The sequence below is a fragment of the Erpetoichthys calabaricus genome, chromosome 10 (genome assembly GCF_900747795.2).
Source record: "Erpetoichthys calabaricus chromosome 10, fErpCal1.3, whole genome shotgun sequence".
NCBI classification, from domain to species: domain Eukaryota; kingdom Metazoa; phylum Chordata; class Cladistia; order Polypteriformes; family Polypteridae; genus Erpetoichthys; species Erpetoichthys calabaricus.
The window spans coordinates 151,906,732-151,923,205 of record NC_041403.2 but is presented as its reverse complement, the minus strand read 5'-3'; the positions used below and the strand labels follow the sequence as shown (position 1 = coordinate 151,923,205).

The following is a 16,474-nucleotide window of genomic DNA, read 5'->3' as shown; positions in this document are numbered from 1 at the left end:
ACGGGCACCTGAACGAATAGCCTGGGGCAAAGAGGACCTGGCGGAAACATCTGTGCCCTGTCATAATGTAAAAAAGAATTCAGGCTTAATGGACATTGAGATACCCTCAGGTGTGGCGTTATTCCAAGACTCAAACATGAAGTGTTCTTGTTTCTTGGTTTGATTAAACATTAACACCACATCTAATCTGTCCCATTATTCAGACATATCCAAGACTGGATTCAATTTCCATCACACTCATGTCTAGGTGCGATTTTCAGAGATACCCGAGGGTGTTTTATTCACAGGCCAAGGGACATCCTATGACACTCAGTACTTGGATGCATTTGTAGTATCTATCTATCTATCTATCTATCTATCTATCTAGTCACAATCAGGGCTTTAGTGCAGTTTTAATAACTCCCAGTATAGGTTTCAGTTTCCATCATACCAAGGACTACACCATTAGTTAGTGTCTTAGAGCTTTAGGCACCTCCCAAACCTGAATTCATTATGAACAACACCAAGGACTCCAAACAATTTCAATTAAATGTGAGCAGCACTCAGCTCATGATGTCCATACCACTGTGTTCAAGACCACAAATGGACTGGGGACAGTGCCCTGATTTCAAGTTGTGAGCCAAGAGAAAATAACACAATACTCCCAGATATACATCAGCTCCTCTTATGCAGATGTTATAAGAGCCAGTGATTGATTCACTTTGTCAAAAAGACACTGCAGCGGGAAGTAACACAGAATGTGGATCCACACATTAAGAATGCAGCTCCAAAGGAGCAACTTGAGTGTTCTGTCATGTCTACTGCTGCCTGACAGTCATCAATGCAAAAACAGTATTGGTACAAAACACCAATATAATTCTCAAGTGCAGCCCATACCACTCACCCATATGGCACCTTCCTCCATCTGCTCTACCTGACGTGAGGAGAGCCAAAGCAAACACAGTGCCATCTACTACTTGTCTTAGTGAAAATCGGTTTGCACGGTGCAATGTGACTCACAGGTTTCTTCTCCGGCGTGCCTCCTACAGAACCATCGTGTTTAGGTGAAGAGGATGCTGGTGACGTGCTGGATAGTCGCTTCTCCCGATGCACCAGTTTGCTGTTGGGCTGTTTCAAGGTACGCTTCAGTTCATTGATGCTGGCCTGGTGCTTCAGAAGGACATCTTCAGACTTGTCCAGGAACTGCCAAAAAACAGCAAGTGGAATCACATATTCAAATATACACATGCACATGAATACAGAGATATGCACATGTCTGCAGTGTGTTCATCACACAAATCAGAAGTTCACGCCACACTGTTCTGACAGTTTCACTGACTGCCATCTTGGACCAAAACCTGCAGCAAATCTATCTATCTATCTATCTATCTATCTATCTATCTATCTATCTATCTATCTATCTATCTATCTATCTATCTATCTGTCTGTCTGTCTGTCTGTCTGTCTGTCTGTCTGTCTGTCTGTCTGTCTGTCTGTCTGTCTGTCTGTCTGTCTGTCTGTCTGTCATATAGTGCCATATCTATCTATCTATCTATCTATCTATCTATCTATCTATCTATCTATCTATCTATCTATCTATCTATCTATCTATCTATCTATCTATCTATCTATCTATCTATCTATCTATCTCCATGGTAACAATGGAATCGAGCGGCTGACAGAAACTTTTCTCAAAGCGCCTCCTTCCACAAATAAACCTGCTGAGATCCTCATTTTGACAACCAAAAGTAAAGCTGATAGTTAGAACCCATCTGGCATCGCCTCTCCATTTCTAACTTTAAGTAACACTACAACCTAAATGATCAGCACACTGAACTTCACAAATATTTTTTTAAAACACTTTTGACCAAAAGCCATCCTTCGTGCCCATAAACTCATAATCTGGGTTACTTTTGCACTGCTGTTTAATCAAATGTCATTCTGGATAGCTGACGATGAAATTGAAGAGATCCAAATAGTAGCTCCTCCATGAAGATAAGTAGCAGGGGTGATACAGTTAAAATAAATAATAATGATAATAAAAAAGAAATAATAATGATAATAATAAGAATTCAATAATTATAATAATAGCCTATTATTTCTGCACAAAACACTCTTGTGTAAATTATTCTGTCAACTGGCAGCAATGGTAGTTAGTTGAAATGACTTATTAATGTAACTTAATTATTTCTACCACATCTTTGCATATCAAATGCTTATCAACTGGAGCAGTAAAGCCTTCACGTTGAGGTGATGTGTACACGTATGCTGTGACACACCTAATCAAGACCAATGACACCGAAGTATCAAACAAAAAGTGATTTATTAACAGAAGGTGGCATCATAACTGCCAGAGAAAGGGGGATGTTACCCATCAGGATTAAACAACAAAGCCTAAGTGTTGGGGCTTTCCCATATTATAAGGTCCCAATGGCCCCATAGAGGTGGCTCGTCCACTTACCCACCATACACCACAATCCTTTGCCCACCTTTTAACACCAACCCCTCTCCTCTTCCTTTCTTCTGCCAGTTAAGACCTTGTCAGCTGCCACCACCCAATTCAAAGTTCATTGGCATTCTGGCCAGAAGGTACTTTCATGATGGGAGTCACCACCATCCATCCATCAATTTTCCAACCCGCTGAATCCGAATACAGGGTCACGGGGGTCCGCTGGAGCCAATCCCAGCCAACACAGGGCACAAGGCAGGAACCAATCCTGGGCAGGGTGCCAACCCACCACAGGACAAGTCACCACCTTTGCTTCATTTTAAATTTTCCAATAAAATATTCCCAATAAACATAAAAGACATTCTTGCATCCAGAGGGCTACTGACAATTTTCCTTGGTCCTCGGTTACATTTGTGCCGTAAACAGGCATAACGCACATTTCATGAACAACGGAACTGAACATCAAACATTAACACAACTCATAGGGTATAAAGGAGAGAGGGGGTACCTCCTGTTTATGTCGAGGGGTGGACTCTTGATCCGACTGACAGCACAAGGGAGGGAAAAAGAGACGCAGGGTCAATACGAGGTGTCAAACACGCATGCACTACGACATTGAAAGGGGTATCACAAATACACACAATTCTTAAAGAACTTCAAAGGAGAGGGGTGAATGAAGACAGCCCAGGAGCTCCTTGGTTAGGAAAGTATGAAGGAAAGTATGAAGGATACCAAAAAGAGGCCCATTTGCAGTTAGTCTGTCAGTTATCCTGAGATGGTTCTTCTATGTTGATTCATCTATGCGGTAGATCATTACATGCAGTGCTTCACCCACACACAGAACATTTAAAAACACTAGGGGCTGATATTTTAAAATGCACTGATCTAATGAGACACGATGTACTCTATCCCAAGGCGATGTCCTTTGAAAAAATTTCAAGCTCGAGGGGCAGCATGCAGGTTTGAGGTTGTGTAGCGCAGTGTCTCTGGGGTGTTGATGAGGTAATCGGGAGTTCATCATTTCACACACAGATGTGCACAGGTTGGGATGATCGCCTCGGGGGGTGTAATTGTGACAGTTTAAAAAGGAGAGGCTGAGTGGTACAAGGGAAAACAGAACGGATGGACTGCAAGTAAACACAGAAGAGGAAGCACAGTTTATGGCACTCTGAGAATGAGTGACTTGGATTAAGCGAGGACTTGGATTGAACCTCTCAGGGATCCAAGGTAGAGTTTTGGAGCTGTAAGTGCCAAGCCGGATTAATTGGCTGCATGGTCAGGATGAGAATGAGACCCTTACCAAGATGGGAGGATAAGATAAGGAAGCAGTGAGGGACAGCTCCTTATCTCTCTATATAGAAAGTCCAACGTCTGTCTATCTGTCTGTTTGTCCGTCCGCTTTTCACTAGAGAACTACTTAACGGATTTAGATCAGGTTTTTTCCATAATTTTCTTGAACATTCTGGTTGATTTTGCGACTTCTCTCATTGTGTTAAGAATCATAGTTTGCTTGCAGGAGCAATACATCCACGTGAATCCGAGAGAGAGGCTGTGTGCCGAGGGGAGGGGGAAGTGTGACATCAGGAGTAGGGAGCCGGGTGGGGCCCTCCTCACTCACGTGCCAGCCTCGGGGTATACCTTACCTCCGCTTAGCTAGCGAATGACAGAACTACTTAACGGATTTAGATCTGGTGTTTTTTCTATAATTTGCTTGAACGTTCCAGTTGATTTTGCGACTTCTCTCATTGTGCTAAGAATCATAGTTTGCTTGCAGGAGCGATATGTTCATGCTAATCCGAGACAGAGGCTGCGGGCCGAGGGGAGGGGGAAGCGTAATGTCAGGAGTAGGGAGCAGGGCAGAGCCCTCCTCACTGTCCTCTTTCACTACTACACAGGTGGAGCCGCGGGAGACGGCTAGTTTTGTACATTTATATCCCCCATCTGCTAGCTGGTAGCATCCCAGGACCATGGTAACCATGTGGAACCCTGTGGGGCAGTATGGGAATTGTAATGCTGAGAGTCAGTTCTGCTGGGTCCCATGGGAGCCACCAGGGGGTGCTGCAGGCATTCACAATCCTTGCTTTTTCAGGATTGACCAGGAAGTGCTTTCTTTGGGCTATGCCCTGACACCAGAAGTATTCCCAGGTACGACATAAAAGGAAGCTGTCCAGCCTTCTTCAGTGACTCAGAGTCGGGAAGAAGGAAGGCAACACTCACTGGAGGGAGGTGGACGGGGAGAGAAGAGATGGAAGGAAGAAAGAAAGAAGAATATTGGTTCTACTTGTGCTTGTGTGACCTGGGAGAAACCTTTTGTGATTTATTTTATAATAATAATGACAGTCTGTGTGTCAGTTGTATCCAGGGGTGGGGCTCAGTGCCAGAGAGTATGAGAAAACGATGGGTAGGATAGGGTTGTCTTGGCTGATGCTGAAGAGGGCAGGGAGAGCGGGAGTTGGATGTTGGTGACCACAGCTGTCACCGCCAACACTGAATTAGTGTTTCGAATGCATCCTGATATTGCCATATTAACGGCCTGTAAAAGAAGAGTGTCCTGTATGCCATATGTGTGTTCTGGATTTATTTTAGGATTTGAATCACCAGAGATCTGGTCCCATTATTTATTATTAAGTAGGTTAGGTTTAGGTTTAGGTTTATTTGTCATATATAGGTTAACACAGGGTCAACATACAATGAAATGTGTATGACGAGAAAAACAAGTAGTAGTTAGTTAGATTATTATGCATTGACAAAGGTTTTTTTAGTTAACATGGCCATGATGGTCAGAGTCATTATGTTGCCAGGCGTGACGTATAAATAGGACAGCATACTCATTTTCCTTCATGTCTCAATGGATTAAACAACTTTGTAATTTCTCCTGCAGTAGTTAGATTTTCTCTGAAGGAGTTTGTTATTTTGATTTTGACTCTCAACTAACATCTTGCCCCATGGCTCCTGGTTCCCGTCTTCTCGTTTGATGTCATAGTTTCGACTCTTGCCTGTCTCAGAGCACATCTTGGTTTTCGTTTATCATGTCCTGTCATTTCAGTGCTCACAACATTTCTCAGCCACTTCAGTGTGTCTTTAGCCTCCTTAGCATTAAACCCGAGCGTCACATGGGCTGCGAAAACACTGCTAGAACTGTTAGTCCTGAGTGTCACTCGGGCAACTGTCTAAACACAACTCGTGTAGACGTTAGACCCGAGGATTACTCGAGCTGTAAAAGTGCCAACAGCATTAGTACTGAGTGTTGCTCAGGAAACAATACAGGCACGTCTTGCACAAGTGACAGGCCAGAGTGTTACACAGGTAACGGTGCAGACATGTCTTCTCCTAGCCTCATAATGGTGTCTTGTAAGAAACATTTTTCAGCAGCCCAGGTGTTGCACGCTCTTGACAGTGATACGATCAGTGAAGATAAAGTTTATCTGCCTTAAGTCACGTGAAATTGAAACAGACAGTGAAATCGAAAGTGATTCTGATGAATCCAATAATGACTCTCATGTCAATCGCACATGTGCAGTGCGCTGCTCAAAAGCTAGTATGTCCGGAAAGAAAATCGACAAGAAATCACGCTACTATTGTCCTGAGTGGGACGTTGGATTGTGTATTTCACTGTGCTTCAAGATATACCACACAAATGACACATTTTGACAGTATATACGGTATTAGCATTATTTTTATTATTATTATTCATTTTGTATCATTATTATACTTTCTACACTTTGCACTTTTAGTGTTTTGCACGTTTTATAGTAGAAAGATCAGATTTAATAAATATGAAATTTTTCAAGCCAAAAAATGCTACGCTCTTTATATGATTTTTCAAGAAAAAATGTAACACTAATGAGGTTAACAAAAAGCTCTGGGGCAGCGGTTCTGACTCCCATTTTATATGCGATTCCCTTGGTGAAACCTAATGAGAGAGAATCCCTTTCCATCATAACTCTTGGGACAGTTCTCAGTGGGCCACAAACTATGACAATGAGCAAGCCATCAAAATTAGCAGGCGTGAAGAAGGGAGAGATGTAACGTGAGTGACCCTCACTGCATTTACAGTGCACCCCTCCAATCATATGATCCTACCGGCCCACCATCTACCACAACCTAAGTATGGTGAGATGGTGGAAAACTTAATCAAAAAATGCAGAAGGGGTGTTTGGGCTGAGAAAAATAAGGGGAAAAAAATTCAACAGCTCCTAACAAGGGAGAGCAGTGTGTAAGAAAAGCAGCGGTTTATGAGGGTCATCACCTCAACAATGCTATTTTTTGGATGACAAGTGTGTCTTTTGGTAACGGAAATGTCTGTCATTAATTAGGCTTCATATACAGACAAGAATGAACCAAATTATGAAAATTCGGGTATACGAAGAAAGTCCTTTAGAACAGTGCTTCTCAACCACTGAGTCACGGCCCACTTTTGTGTCACAGGTTGCTGTGGAAGTCATACAAAAGCCATTTCAGCTACTCCACAAAGGAATCAACAGAGTGGTGTGATATTTTCCCCATTTCTAACTGCACTTATTCTACCAAAGGAGACTCATCCCTCACTCTCCTAATCACAGTCGTTTTATCACAATAAACAGAAACACTGAGGTTACAAAGATCAAGTCTGGGTCGATTTTCAAATGTGCTCTCGTAGCAGAAACACTTGTTTGTCTCCACTGGGATGAAGAATGATGTTGGGGGCATGGTGGGATGTTTGTAGCACTTCTGGATGTTGGTGTCACGGAGTCATTCTCACAGCTGATGCCGCATTCACATACCATGGAGAGGTAAACTCATCACACGTGTTGTTCACGTGTCTTATCATCAGTAACAAAGTGGCCAAAATGATCAAGAATCAGCTCGCACTAGTGTGTTGTACCATGTTAGCCAATATGGATGTAGTGAGAAGTTAAATGACACCTTGGGGCCTGAGTTGCCTCGAAAACCTGCATATTGTAATCTTTCTAGTTAGCCAATAAAAGGTGCCATTTTGTTTAACTTCTCACTAAGAATTAGCTTGCAAGGCCCAATTTCAAACTTGAAATGATAGAGCAGAGCTTTATCAGACAGTATTTACTGAAGGGAAAATGTCTCATTAGGGCTTGTTTTGAGTTCCGTTTGAATACATTTTGATGATATTTCTGCAAAAACTGAGGGTCAATTTTTGGTACTAGGGAACACAAAGTTTTTTCCCATTCATGCAAATTATCCGTTTGTGTTACAAAAATTCACCTTATGAAGAGGTTTCAAGAAAGTATTGGCCTTGTAAAGCAGCAAATCATATTATCTGTGTTTAAGCCTTTTATATTCAACTAGCCATGTGCGCCCAACTACGTTGCGCATGTTAAAGTTGTCTGTGAAGGGCTCCCTGTTTAAACGCGGCTGCCAGTCGTGAACTGGGCCCTTCGTCGCACAGCATTATGATTTTTTATAAGGGAAACAAAATTACAAAAGAAAACCCTTGGACATTGATTCGATAGGAATCACTGTCCGAATAGTAATTATGTGGTGATGGAAGAGCATTTCTGCTTCTCTCCGTTCAAAGTCCATCTCGTTTCCACGACGCTGTCGTTTCCTCTCACGATCTCTTCTCAGCCTTTCTCCAATCTCGCAGATTGCTTTGTGGCAATCCAAAGAATAAGGCAATATACACGGAGCTATGGTTATAAAAGGGGGACACATAGGTATCCAGGCTCTTTAAAGCATAAATAGGGATCACTTCACTGACATGTGAGCAAGCCACAGTACAACTGTGAGACGCGCAGCACTCGCTGGGCTACAACGTAACAATAATAATTTCCGGAACGTGCTGTTACGTTGTCATTCATTTTACCCACTGTCTTTCTTTCATTCATATGTTACGTAGGCACGTACCTTTTATCTTCGGCAATCTCATTCTCTAACCAGGCCTCAGGAGCTAACCAGCGTAACACTGTCCACCACCCCTTTCGTTATTCCGACACATTGTTAACATCCGTGAGTAACAACAACGTACTAAACTGGAAGGTGGTCTACGCATGTGTGGAATTCGCAGACAAACAAAGATCAAGATCCAAATGAAGATTATATATAGAGATGGAGTTTCAGAGCCACTGTTCTAATGGGTCCTCAGTTCTGAGAGTAGGTTTGAAAATCGAGATCATGTTTTGTCAGCTGTATAAAGTTAAAAAAAATGATTGAAATGAAGGAAGGATAGAAGGGAAGAAGACCAACACAACAGAGAGCGTGAGAGCTACCACCTGTTTGCTTTCGCTGGGTGAGTCGTCATCATCCTTCTGGCAAGCAGGAGTTAAAAAGAGAGAAACGTTAGTCACAAAGTGCAGGAGATCAGAACAGATAAGCCAGATGCATAGACTACAAATTTTAGAGCAGAGTCAAATACCTTAGACATGTTCAGGGATATCGTGGTTCAAACTGTTTTGAAGACAGGTATGAGAAAATGGGCAATAGGACCTCAAGTTGGGTCACATCACTGTTTTCAGCTTTAAGGAATACTCCTCCCAAAAATGATCATTTTTTAATATGTTACATACTTACATATCATGTAGTTTGTAGTGATGGCCAAGTGGAATGGAAAATAATATCTAGTATATAAGTTAATATCTTCTTCTTCTTTTGGCTGCTCCCATTAAGGAGTCACTACGGCAGATCATCCGTCTCCATCTACCCCTGCCTTTTATATTATTTTCTGTCATACTAACTACCTTCATGTCCTCCTCTTTGGCCTTCCTCTTGCCTGGTGGTTCCATCTTCAGCATTCTTTTCTTGATGTACCCCTCATCTCTCCTCTGCGGATGCCCAAACCATCTCAATCTAGCCTCGTACACTTGGTCACCAAACTGTGTTGTCCCTCTAATATACTCATTCCTAATCTGGTCTGCCCTCGTTACTCTGAGTGAAAATCGCTTTGTCTTCTGTCTTTTTGTCAGTGCCACCATCTCCAAATCACACCACATAGCGGGTCTCATTATCATTTTGTATTCCTTCCCTTACACTCTTACAGGTTCTCTTCTATCACAAATCACTTCTGATACTCTTCTCCACCCAGTCCACCCTGCCTGTACTCTGTTCTTCACCTCTCTGCCATACTCTTCGTTCCTTTGGACCGTTGATCCCAAGTATTTAAATTCATCTACCTTCACCACCTCTGCTCCTTGCACTCACACCCTTTCACCACCTTCCCTCTCATTCACGCTCATGTACTCCATCTTACTCCTACTGGCTCTGATTCTGCTTCTCTTCTGTGCATACCCCCACCTCTTGATATATATTAAGTTAATACACTTTTTAATGTCTAACAATATAAATGTAAAGGTTGGGATGTCTAATAATATCTAATTTTAATGTAAATAAATTTGTATAATTAGCAGTTGCTCTGATACATTTATGACCCTACTAGATCAGATAAGACCTTTTGTTAGGTGCTTTTCAGCCTTCTGTGATGGGGATGGGGAGAGTTGACCAGAGTGCACCAGGTATGCAGGGCCATTCTACATTCTATGAGCCGATACCCCGAGGAGGAAAGGCTGGGGTGGAAGGGGAAGGTAGAATTTATGGGACTCCTTAATCCTCCAGGACATAATCATGAGCTGAAATGGGGCTTGAGTCTGCCTGAGCTGAATCACTGGCATCCCCTCTCTGTAAGACGTGTGTTAAGGATCATTAGAATTGGATAAAAGAGGCCTGTAAAGCCATGTGGCCTATCTCTCTTGGCAGCCTTATTCAGATAGACTTTATTGTCTGTTTCTGACATTTTCCATCCTGAGTTGTGGCCATCAAGGGCTAATCCAGACCAGAGACAAAGTCAACATACTAAGACAGAGAGCCACCTGGCAGTAGACATATCTAATACAAGATGAACTGCTTATTATCAGACTGTATTATTGCTGTGTTTCAGCCAGGGATCCCCCTGTGTATGGAGTTCAAATTCCTTTTTTAATGTCTTTGATTCTTTTGTTTATGTTAAATATTTGATCATTTAGTTTCTATGTGTCTGTGTTAGACAACATCTGAAGTAGCGTATGTAGTTTTGGACTCCAGGCTACAAAAGGGACACAACAGAACTTGAGAAGAGCAACTAGGCTGATTCTAGGGCCACCGGAGATGAATTATGAAGAAAGATTAAAAGAGCTGAGCTTTTACAGTTTAAGCAAAAGGAGATAAAGAGGAGACCTGATTGAAGGAATTAATATTTAATATCAAGAACATGGAGACACAGTTGGAAAATTGTAAAGGGTAAATTTTGCACAAACATTAGAATGTTAGAACCACAGATACGTAGAATAAGTTGTGTGGTAGACAATAATATTTTAGGAACTTTCAAAACTTGACTTGATGTTTTTTTAGAAGAATTAAGTAGATAGGACTGACGAGATTTGTAAAGGGCTGAATGGCCTGTTCTTGTCCGGATTGTTCTAATGTTCTAATGTATCTTCTGCATGTTCTATGTGTCTTGAGTGTGCTTTGCCAAGAAGTGGCACCACCTGAAAACACAGCCAAGGGTCTACCCTCAGCCCTATAAAGACTGGGTAAACCAGCAGTCTCTGGCGTTGGCGAGTTCACTGGTGACTTATTGCTCCTTTTTGATTAATGATTTTCTGGATTTTTGATCATTCTTGGGATTTGTTTGCCTTGTTTCTTTTACCTTTTGTACTCTTTGGAGCTTTTTTTTGTCACAAGAGTATTTTTGTTGAAAATTAAGGTTTAATTTATAAAGGTTCGCTGTTTGACCTTTCATTACTAGCGGGGAATGATGGTTTTTCCCCTCTAGTGGACATTTTGGAGTGATTTTGAGACTCTGTTTTTTTACCAACACTTACATTTGTACTCTGCTTATATTTTGGGCATATCTTATATATAAACATCTATGCGTGGAAGGGTGTGTGTCTATCTGTCTGGCCCAGAAGTGTGAGGCTACAGCATGATGCTCAAAGAAAGCGACTCTGTCTCCAAAGTGAAACCGCTGACAAATGAGAAACTTGCTTAGCTGCTAACACACAAGTGAGGCAAGCACATCGGCAAAACGAAACCTCAGAGGAGAGAGAAACTTGCTTAGCTGCTGATAGACAAAGGGGGTGAGCACATCGGCAAAACAAAACCTCCGAGAAAAGAGAACCTCACTTAGCCGCTAATACATAACCGATGTGATTGACTGATTGAAGTGCCAGAATCCATGGTTTCTAGGAGCCCGGGGTTTTTTACAGGACAGGCTTACACAGCTAGTTAATTATAATACATGATGAGTAGTAACTTTCTCTCCATCTTGTTCTAGTATTCTGTCTACCTGCATGTAAAAGAATATGGGGAATATTGAACTACCCTGACAGTGTTGTAGCAGTATGTGATTTGTTATGCTCTACATAATAAAGTGTCACCTTAGTGTGGCTGAGTCCCTAACACAGAAAAACATGTAATCTCATGTTTTCCTGGCAGAATGGAGATAGCAAAGTTCCTGATAGAATAGAAGTCTATGGTGACCAAAACTGGACAACAGCAAACAATATCAAAAACATTCATGAAAAAATTTCATATAATTCGTGTTGTATAATCCACATGCCATGTCATCAAGTTATATGCTCACAACGTCCCCGACACATATATGCACTAAAACATGCTTAAATAAACCAATTTCTAGAAAACACTCTAGTGAATAAAAATGTAATGTGCATAAAAACACAACCAAGACCCACCTCCCCGCTTCATTAATTGGTCACAAATCCAGCTCAGTAGCAGCTTATTCGCTGGCCAACATTCGCTTCACACCATAACAAGATTGTAAATTGAATTGAGAGATGAGTAATAAAGATTAAAGTTAATTAAAAGCGAAAACATGATCAGGAAGAGAATACACCTCATGCTTGTGTATATTCAAGATGCTTCAACAAGCAGAAGGTCACTCAACTCACCCTGCGGAGATTCATAAACTGTCGATAAACATCCGTGAGGTACTCCAGCTGTGGAGGTGAATATAAACGTAACGACGGGAGACGGGTGTGCAATTCAAATACTCAGTTGTGTTTAAGTGCATTCGGTTTTTGTTCTCGATATTAGTAAAAATCCCCGTGTTTCAGGATGTCGTGAGCAAAGGACTGGATGACTTGACATGCGGATTATGCAACACAAGCAATGTGAGATTTTTTTCATAGACGTTTTGATATTGTTTGCTGTTGGTCACCGTAGATATCTATCCTATCAGAAGCTTTGTTATTTCTGTTTTGCATGAAAACATTTGTGGCCATTAAAACGAAGGACGTTCAAAAAGTTTCCGCACTTTTATATTTTCGTTGGAAACGGTAAAGGTGGGAGGAGTAGCAATTGGTCGTGTCTGAGAGTGTCATGTGACTGGGAAACATGGCATCGCAAAGGAAGGTGACTATGTAGAAAAGTGAAGTCATTTGTTTTTGAAATTCTTAATAATTAAGAGTTAAAAAAAGTGCAGAAACTTTTTGGACATCCCTTGTACAAACTGCATTAGCATATAAAAAATATCATTTTTGGGTGGAGTATTCTTTTAATGCCACTTGGCTGCCTTACTTAATGAATTAGACTACTAGAAAGGAAGTAATACACCAAGGTTCATAATTTTTAAAAAGCAATTGACATTGGACAACATTAAATGAAAAGAGATTTTCAAATCTGCTAGCTCACAATATGGAAAGTGTTTGTCTCTAAACTTCTTTATTCTATCACAGGGTCACTTGCATTAGACATATCAAAAGGCCATTTCCAGACAGATCACACACACAAATACACCCACAGTTACTTCGACCAGGCCAATTTAACGTCGCCAGTGAATCTAACATGCACAACACTGGGACGGGATATCAACCTGCTGTAAAACTCACTCATATGCACGAGTACAGTGGACCGGTTTATGATATCACATTATCAGACCCGCTTAAACCAATTTCGTGTCACAGTAGGCCTGAGCCTATCCAAGCTGCTCTGGACATAAGGCATGAAACGCCATGGAGAAGCTGTTGGTCCACTCACACCATCAGTCACAGTCACACAGGGCCAATTTTCAAATCATCAATCAGCCTAACATGAAAGTCTTAAGAGAGGTGGGAGCAAAACCCAGGCATACACATGAAGAACATGCAAACCATACTGGTGCTGGGATTGAAACCAAAGACTCTGCAGTTGCAGAGTGGTACCTGAGCCAATTTATTGTATCTGATAATCCTAACACTCATGTTTTAGGAATGTAGGCAAACCAGAGTGCCCAGCAAATGTGCAAACCTCCATACATTGGCCAAACCAGGAATACAGTCCCATGAAGCAGAACCACTAACCATCGGACCACAGGAGAAGCAGTTAAATGTTTTGGTTTTATAATAGCTGTTTGACAGCTAAAGTAAGAGGCTTAAAAGCAGGTGTATAGTGAAAGCTAAATTACATTTAACTTCCTAGAATGAAGCTTGGGTGGCTCTGAGGCTAGGGATCTGCGCTGGCAATCAGAAGGTTGCCGGTTCATATCCAATAAACACCAGAAGTGACTCTACTCCACTGGGCCCTTGAGCAAGGCCCTTAGCCTGCAATTGCTCCGTCCTGCGTATGACGTTAATTTGCATCCAACCCTGCAAGTAGGCCCTCCAATTTACAGGGAAATCTTGGGGGTTGGTGGCAGGATTGGCACTCCCGCAACCGTAAAAAACCTCACACTGTTCTAACATGGTGCTGAGGTGTCACCTGCTTCAGTCGGATCCCAGTCCAGGTAGTTTGTGGTGTGGTGCTATCAGTGCATGCTCTCCAACCTCCTCCTCCATGAAGCTTCATTTACCAACCTCAGCAACACGTTAAATATCCCACATATCACAGACCATTCCAAACATCAAGGAATCAATGAGGATACAGTCCCTTCCTCCCCAAACATACTCTACCTTGAGATCCTTGATTTTTGTTGGGGTGGTAATGCTGTTCATCTCCTCGTTGTGATCTTCAGTTTGATCCTCGTCAGATCCCCGCCGCTGCCTCTCACTCGAGCTGCGCTGAGACATGCCGTCGTGATTCTCTCCCAGGACAGAGGCTGGACGGGAGAACTCTGCAGGTCAGAAACGGTGATAGGAAAACCCAAGGGCAACACAAGACTGAAAGGGACAGGGTGGAGAAGGTGTGGAGAAGAACACAGACTTGCTGGGGTGGGTGGGCAGTGATCAGGGATATAAAAGAACTGCATACCAGACTCTTTATAAAACTCTGATTTTATACATTCAATAACTGATCACACAAATTACAGGTTACTGAGATACTACAACCTGATAGTGGGAGACGTTGGCTTGGTTCACACTTGGCCAGGATGAGATAAGACAAAAAGGGAAGAAAGGAACAAAAATCGAAGAAGAAACAGCTGTGAGTGAATGTAGATAGCATGGATGATGCTCAAAATTCTACCAGTTCTTCTGAAAATCATCTAGATAAAAAGTGTGTGTGTGTTAAGGTTGAAACAATTCAGTGTGTTTTCTTCAATCTGTTTCTCAGAACTATGGAGGAAGAACCTTACGAATAAAACACCAGTTTACAGTCCTTCTTCACGTAAGTGATAGGATTGTGGGCAAATATTTTACATTTATTATCACACACAGGCATTAATTAGTGGTGCGGTGTGCATGCCACCTTTAAGAATGCTGGATTTCCTACAGGCAACCTTCTAGTCTCGCTGAAGCCAGACGTATAATATACTTCATACGCCTGGGGACAACTATGAACAAGTATTGCTTAAAAGTGGGTTGGCACAATTAGACGGCACACTGAATGTCACATTTTCAAGCCAATCCAACGTCTCGTGAAGCTGGCACTCAAAACTGCGGTGCTCTTGCTAACTTGGTCCGACAGAGAGCAAGGCTCTGATTATGATGAACAGTTGGAAAGTCTCCTAAAAAAACTATAAATGTGTGTGTTGCACGTGCAGGAGCACATTGCACATGTTAAACATAAACATACCCTGCTGGAAACGAAAAACATTTCTGTAACATCAGATTATGGACGAGTTGTGAACGTGAATGATACGTTGTTACAGGTGTCGTTGTGTGGTCTCTGTTGTTCAGTGTTACAATGATAGTGTAGGAGTCGATTTAAGCTTGAAAGAATTGGCAGCTATATTCATGAAAATAAAAACAGCAAAATGTGCATTTGATATAAATGGTGCGTCACACCGCCATTAAAAGAGCTACAAAAAATGCAGATTTCATGACTCAAAACACCCAACTCTAAATATGCCTAACGACACCAGAAAAGCATGGACGAGGCTGCACAACATCCACCTTCTGACTGCATTTCTAAACAAATAACTAAAGAACTGTAACATTACTGTATAACTGGAAATGCTTACATGCCATTACAAAATAGCCACAACGCTTTAACACATTGTGCATCTATAGTATCTAAACTCTGTTTGCTGTTGTTATGCCACATAGTGATGCAATAGTCAAAATTACAAGATATTGCAGCAGACAGAATCTGTCTCAAACACATGTAGCTGTGTGTCTGTCTGTCTGTCTGTCTACTCTGTCATTACAACGTACAAATTAATCACTTTGCTTCAGTTACGTTGTGCTACTAAGCTCCTGAAATGATAACAGTAATTTTAGCTTTTCATTTCTATTCAGCTTCAAGTCTTTTATTCAGTTTCCTTTGCACTTTCCCTGAACCTCTACAATTTAGTTCAGTGCATGGACTGAAGGAATTGTGGTTGGGTGTTTTATGGAAGAAGCCCTGTGTGTGTAGCCTTCGCAGCCCAGGATTTCGCCACTGTTCACTACACACTTTTGAACAGGTTGTCCCTAGACGCATATTCTCATTTTAGAATCACGTCTGGAAGCACAAGTCTACTGAGCGAAAACCCTGAGCACACCATGAGGTGCCTCTTGTTAATCGTCTCCAAGCATTTAACACTCCATTAGATGTATGCGTCCCCCAGTGGAGGTTTCTTGTGTCAGTGGTGCTGCAAGGAGAGAAACTTGCTACCAGAAAGAAACAGGGAACCATCAGCCATATATAACCAGAGAAGCACCAGTTCATCTCATCTTGTGTATAGCAAACAGCATACAGTCTGAGCCCTGG

General features: G+C 41.8%; 1 protein-coding gene across 16 annotated transcripts in view; it reads right to left on the bottom strand.

Moving 5' to 3' along the window:
* The window catches only part of LOC114659554 (band 4.1-like protein 1), a 357,357-nt gene that overhangs the window by 77,522 nt on the left and 263,361 nt on the right, over positions 1–16,474 (bottom strand). For 13 of the 16 annotated variants that reach the window (XR_007935962.1, XR_007935961.1, XM_051932524.1 and 10 more), the window contains exons 12-15: positions 14,296–14,456; positions 8,653–8,688; positions 2,937–2,972; positions 1,000–1,182 (exon numbers count right to left, since the gene is read on the bottom strand). Coding sequence is in view for 14 of the 16 variants with exons in the window: in XM_051932524.1 (XP_051788484.1) it covers positions 1,000–1,182; positions 2,937–2,972; positions 8,653–8,688; positions 14,296–14,456 (416 nt within the window). In the remaining 2 variants the exon portion in view is untranslated. The remainder of the gene's footprint in view (positions 1–999; positions 1,183–2,936; positions 2,973–8,652; positions 8,689–14,295; positions 14,457–16,474) is intronic. The other 3 variants (XM_051932519.1, XM_051932520.1, XM_051932523.1) reach the window with 3 other exon arrangements.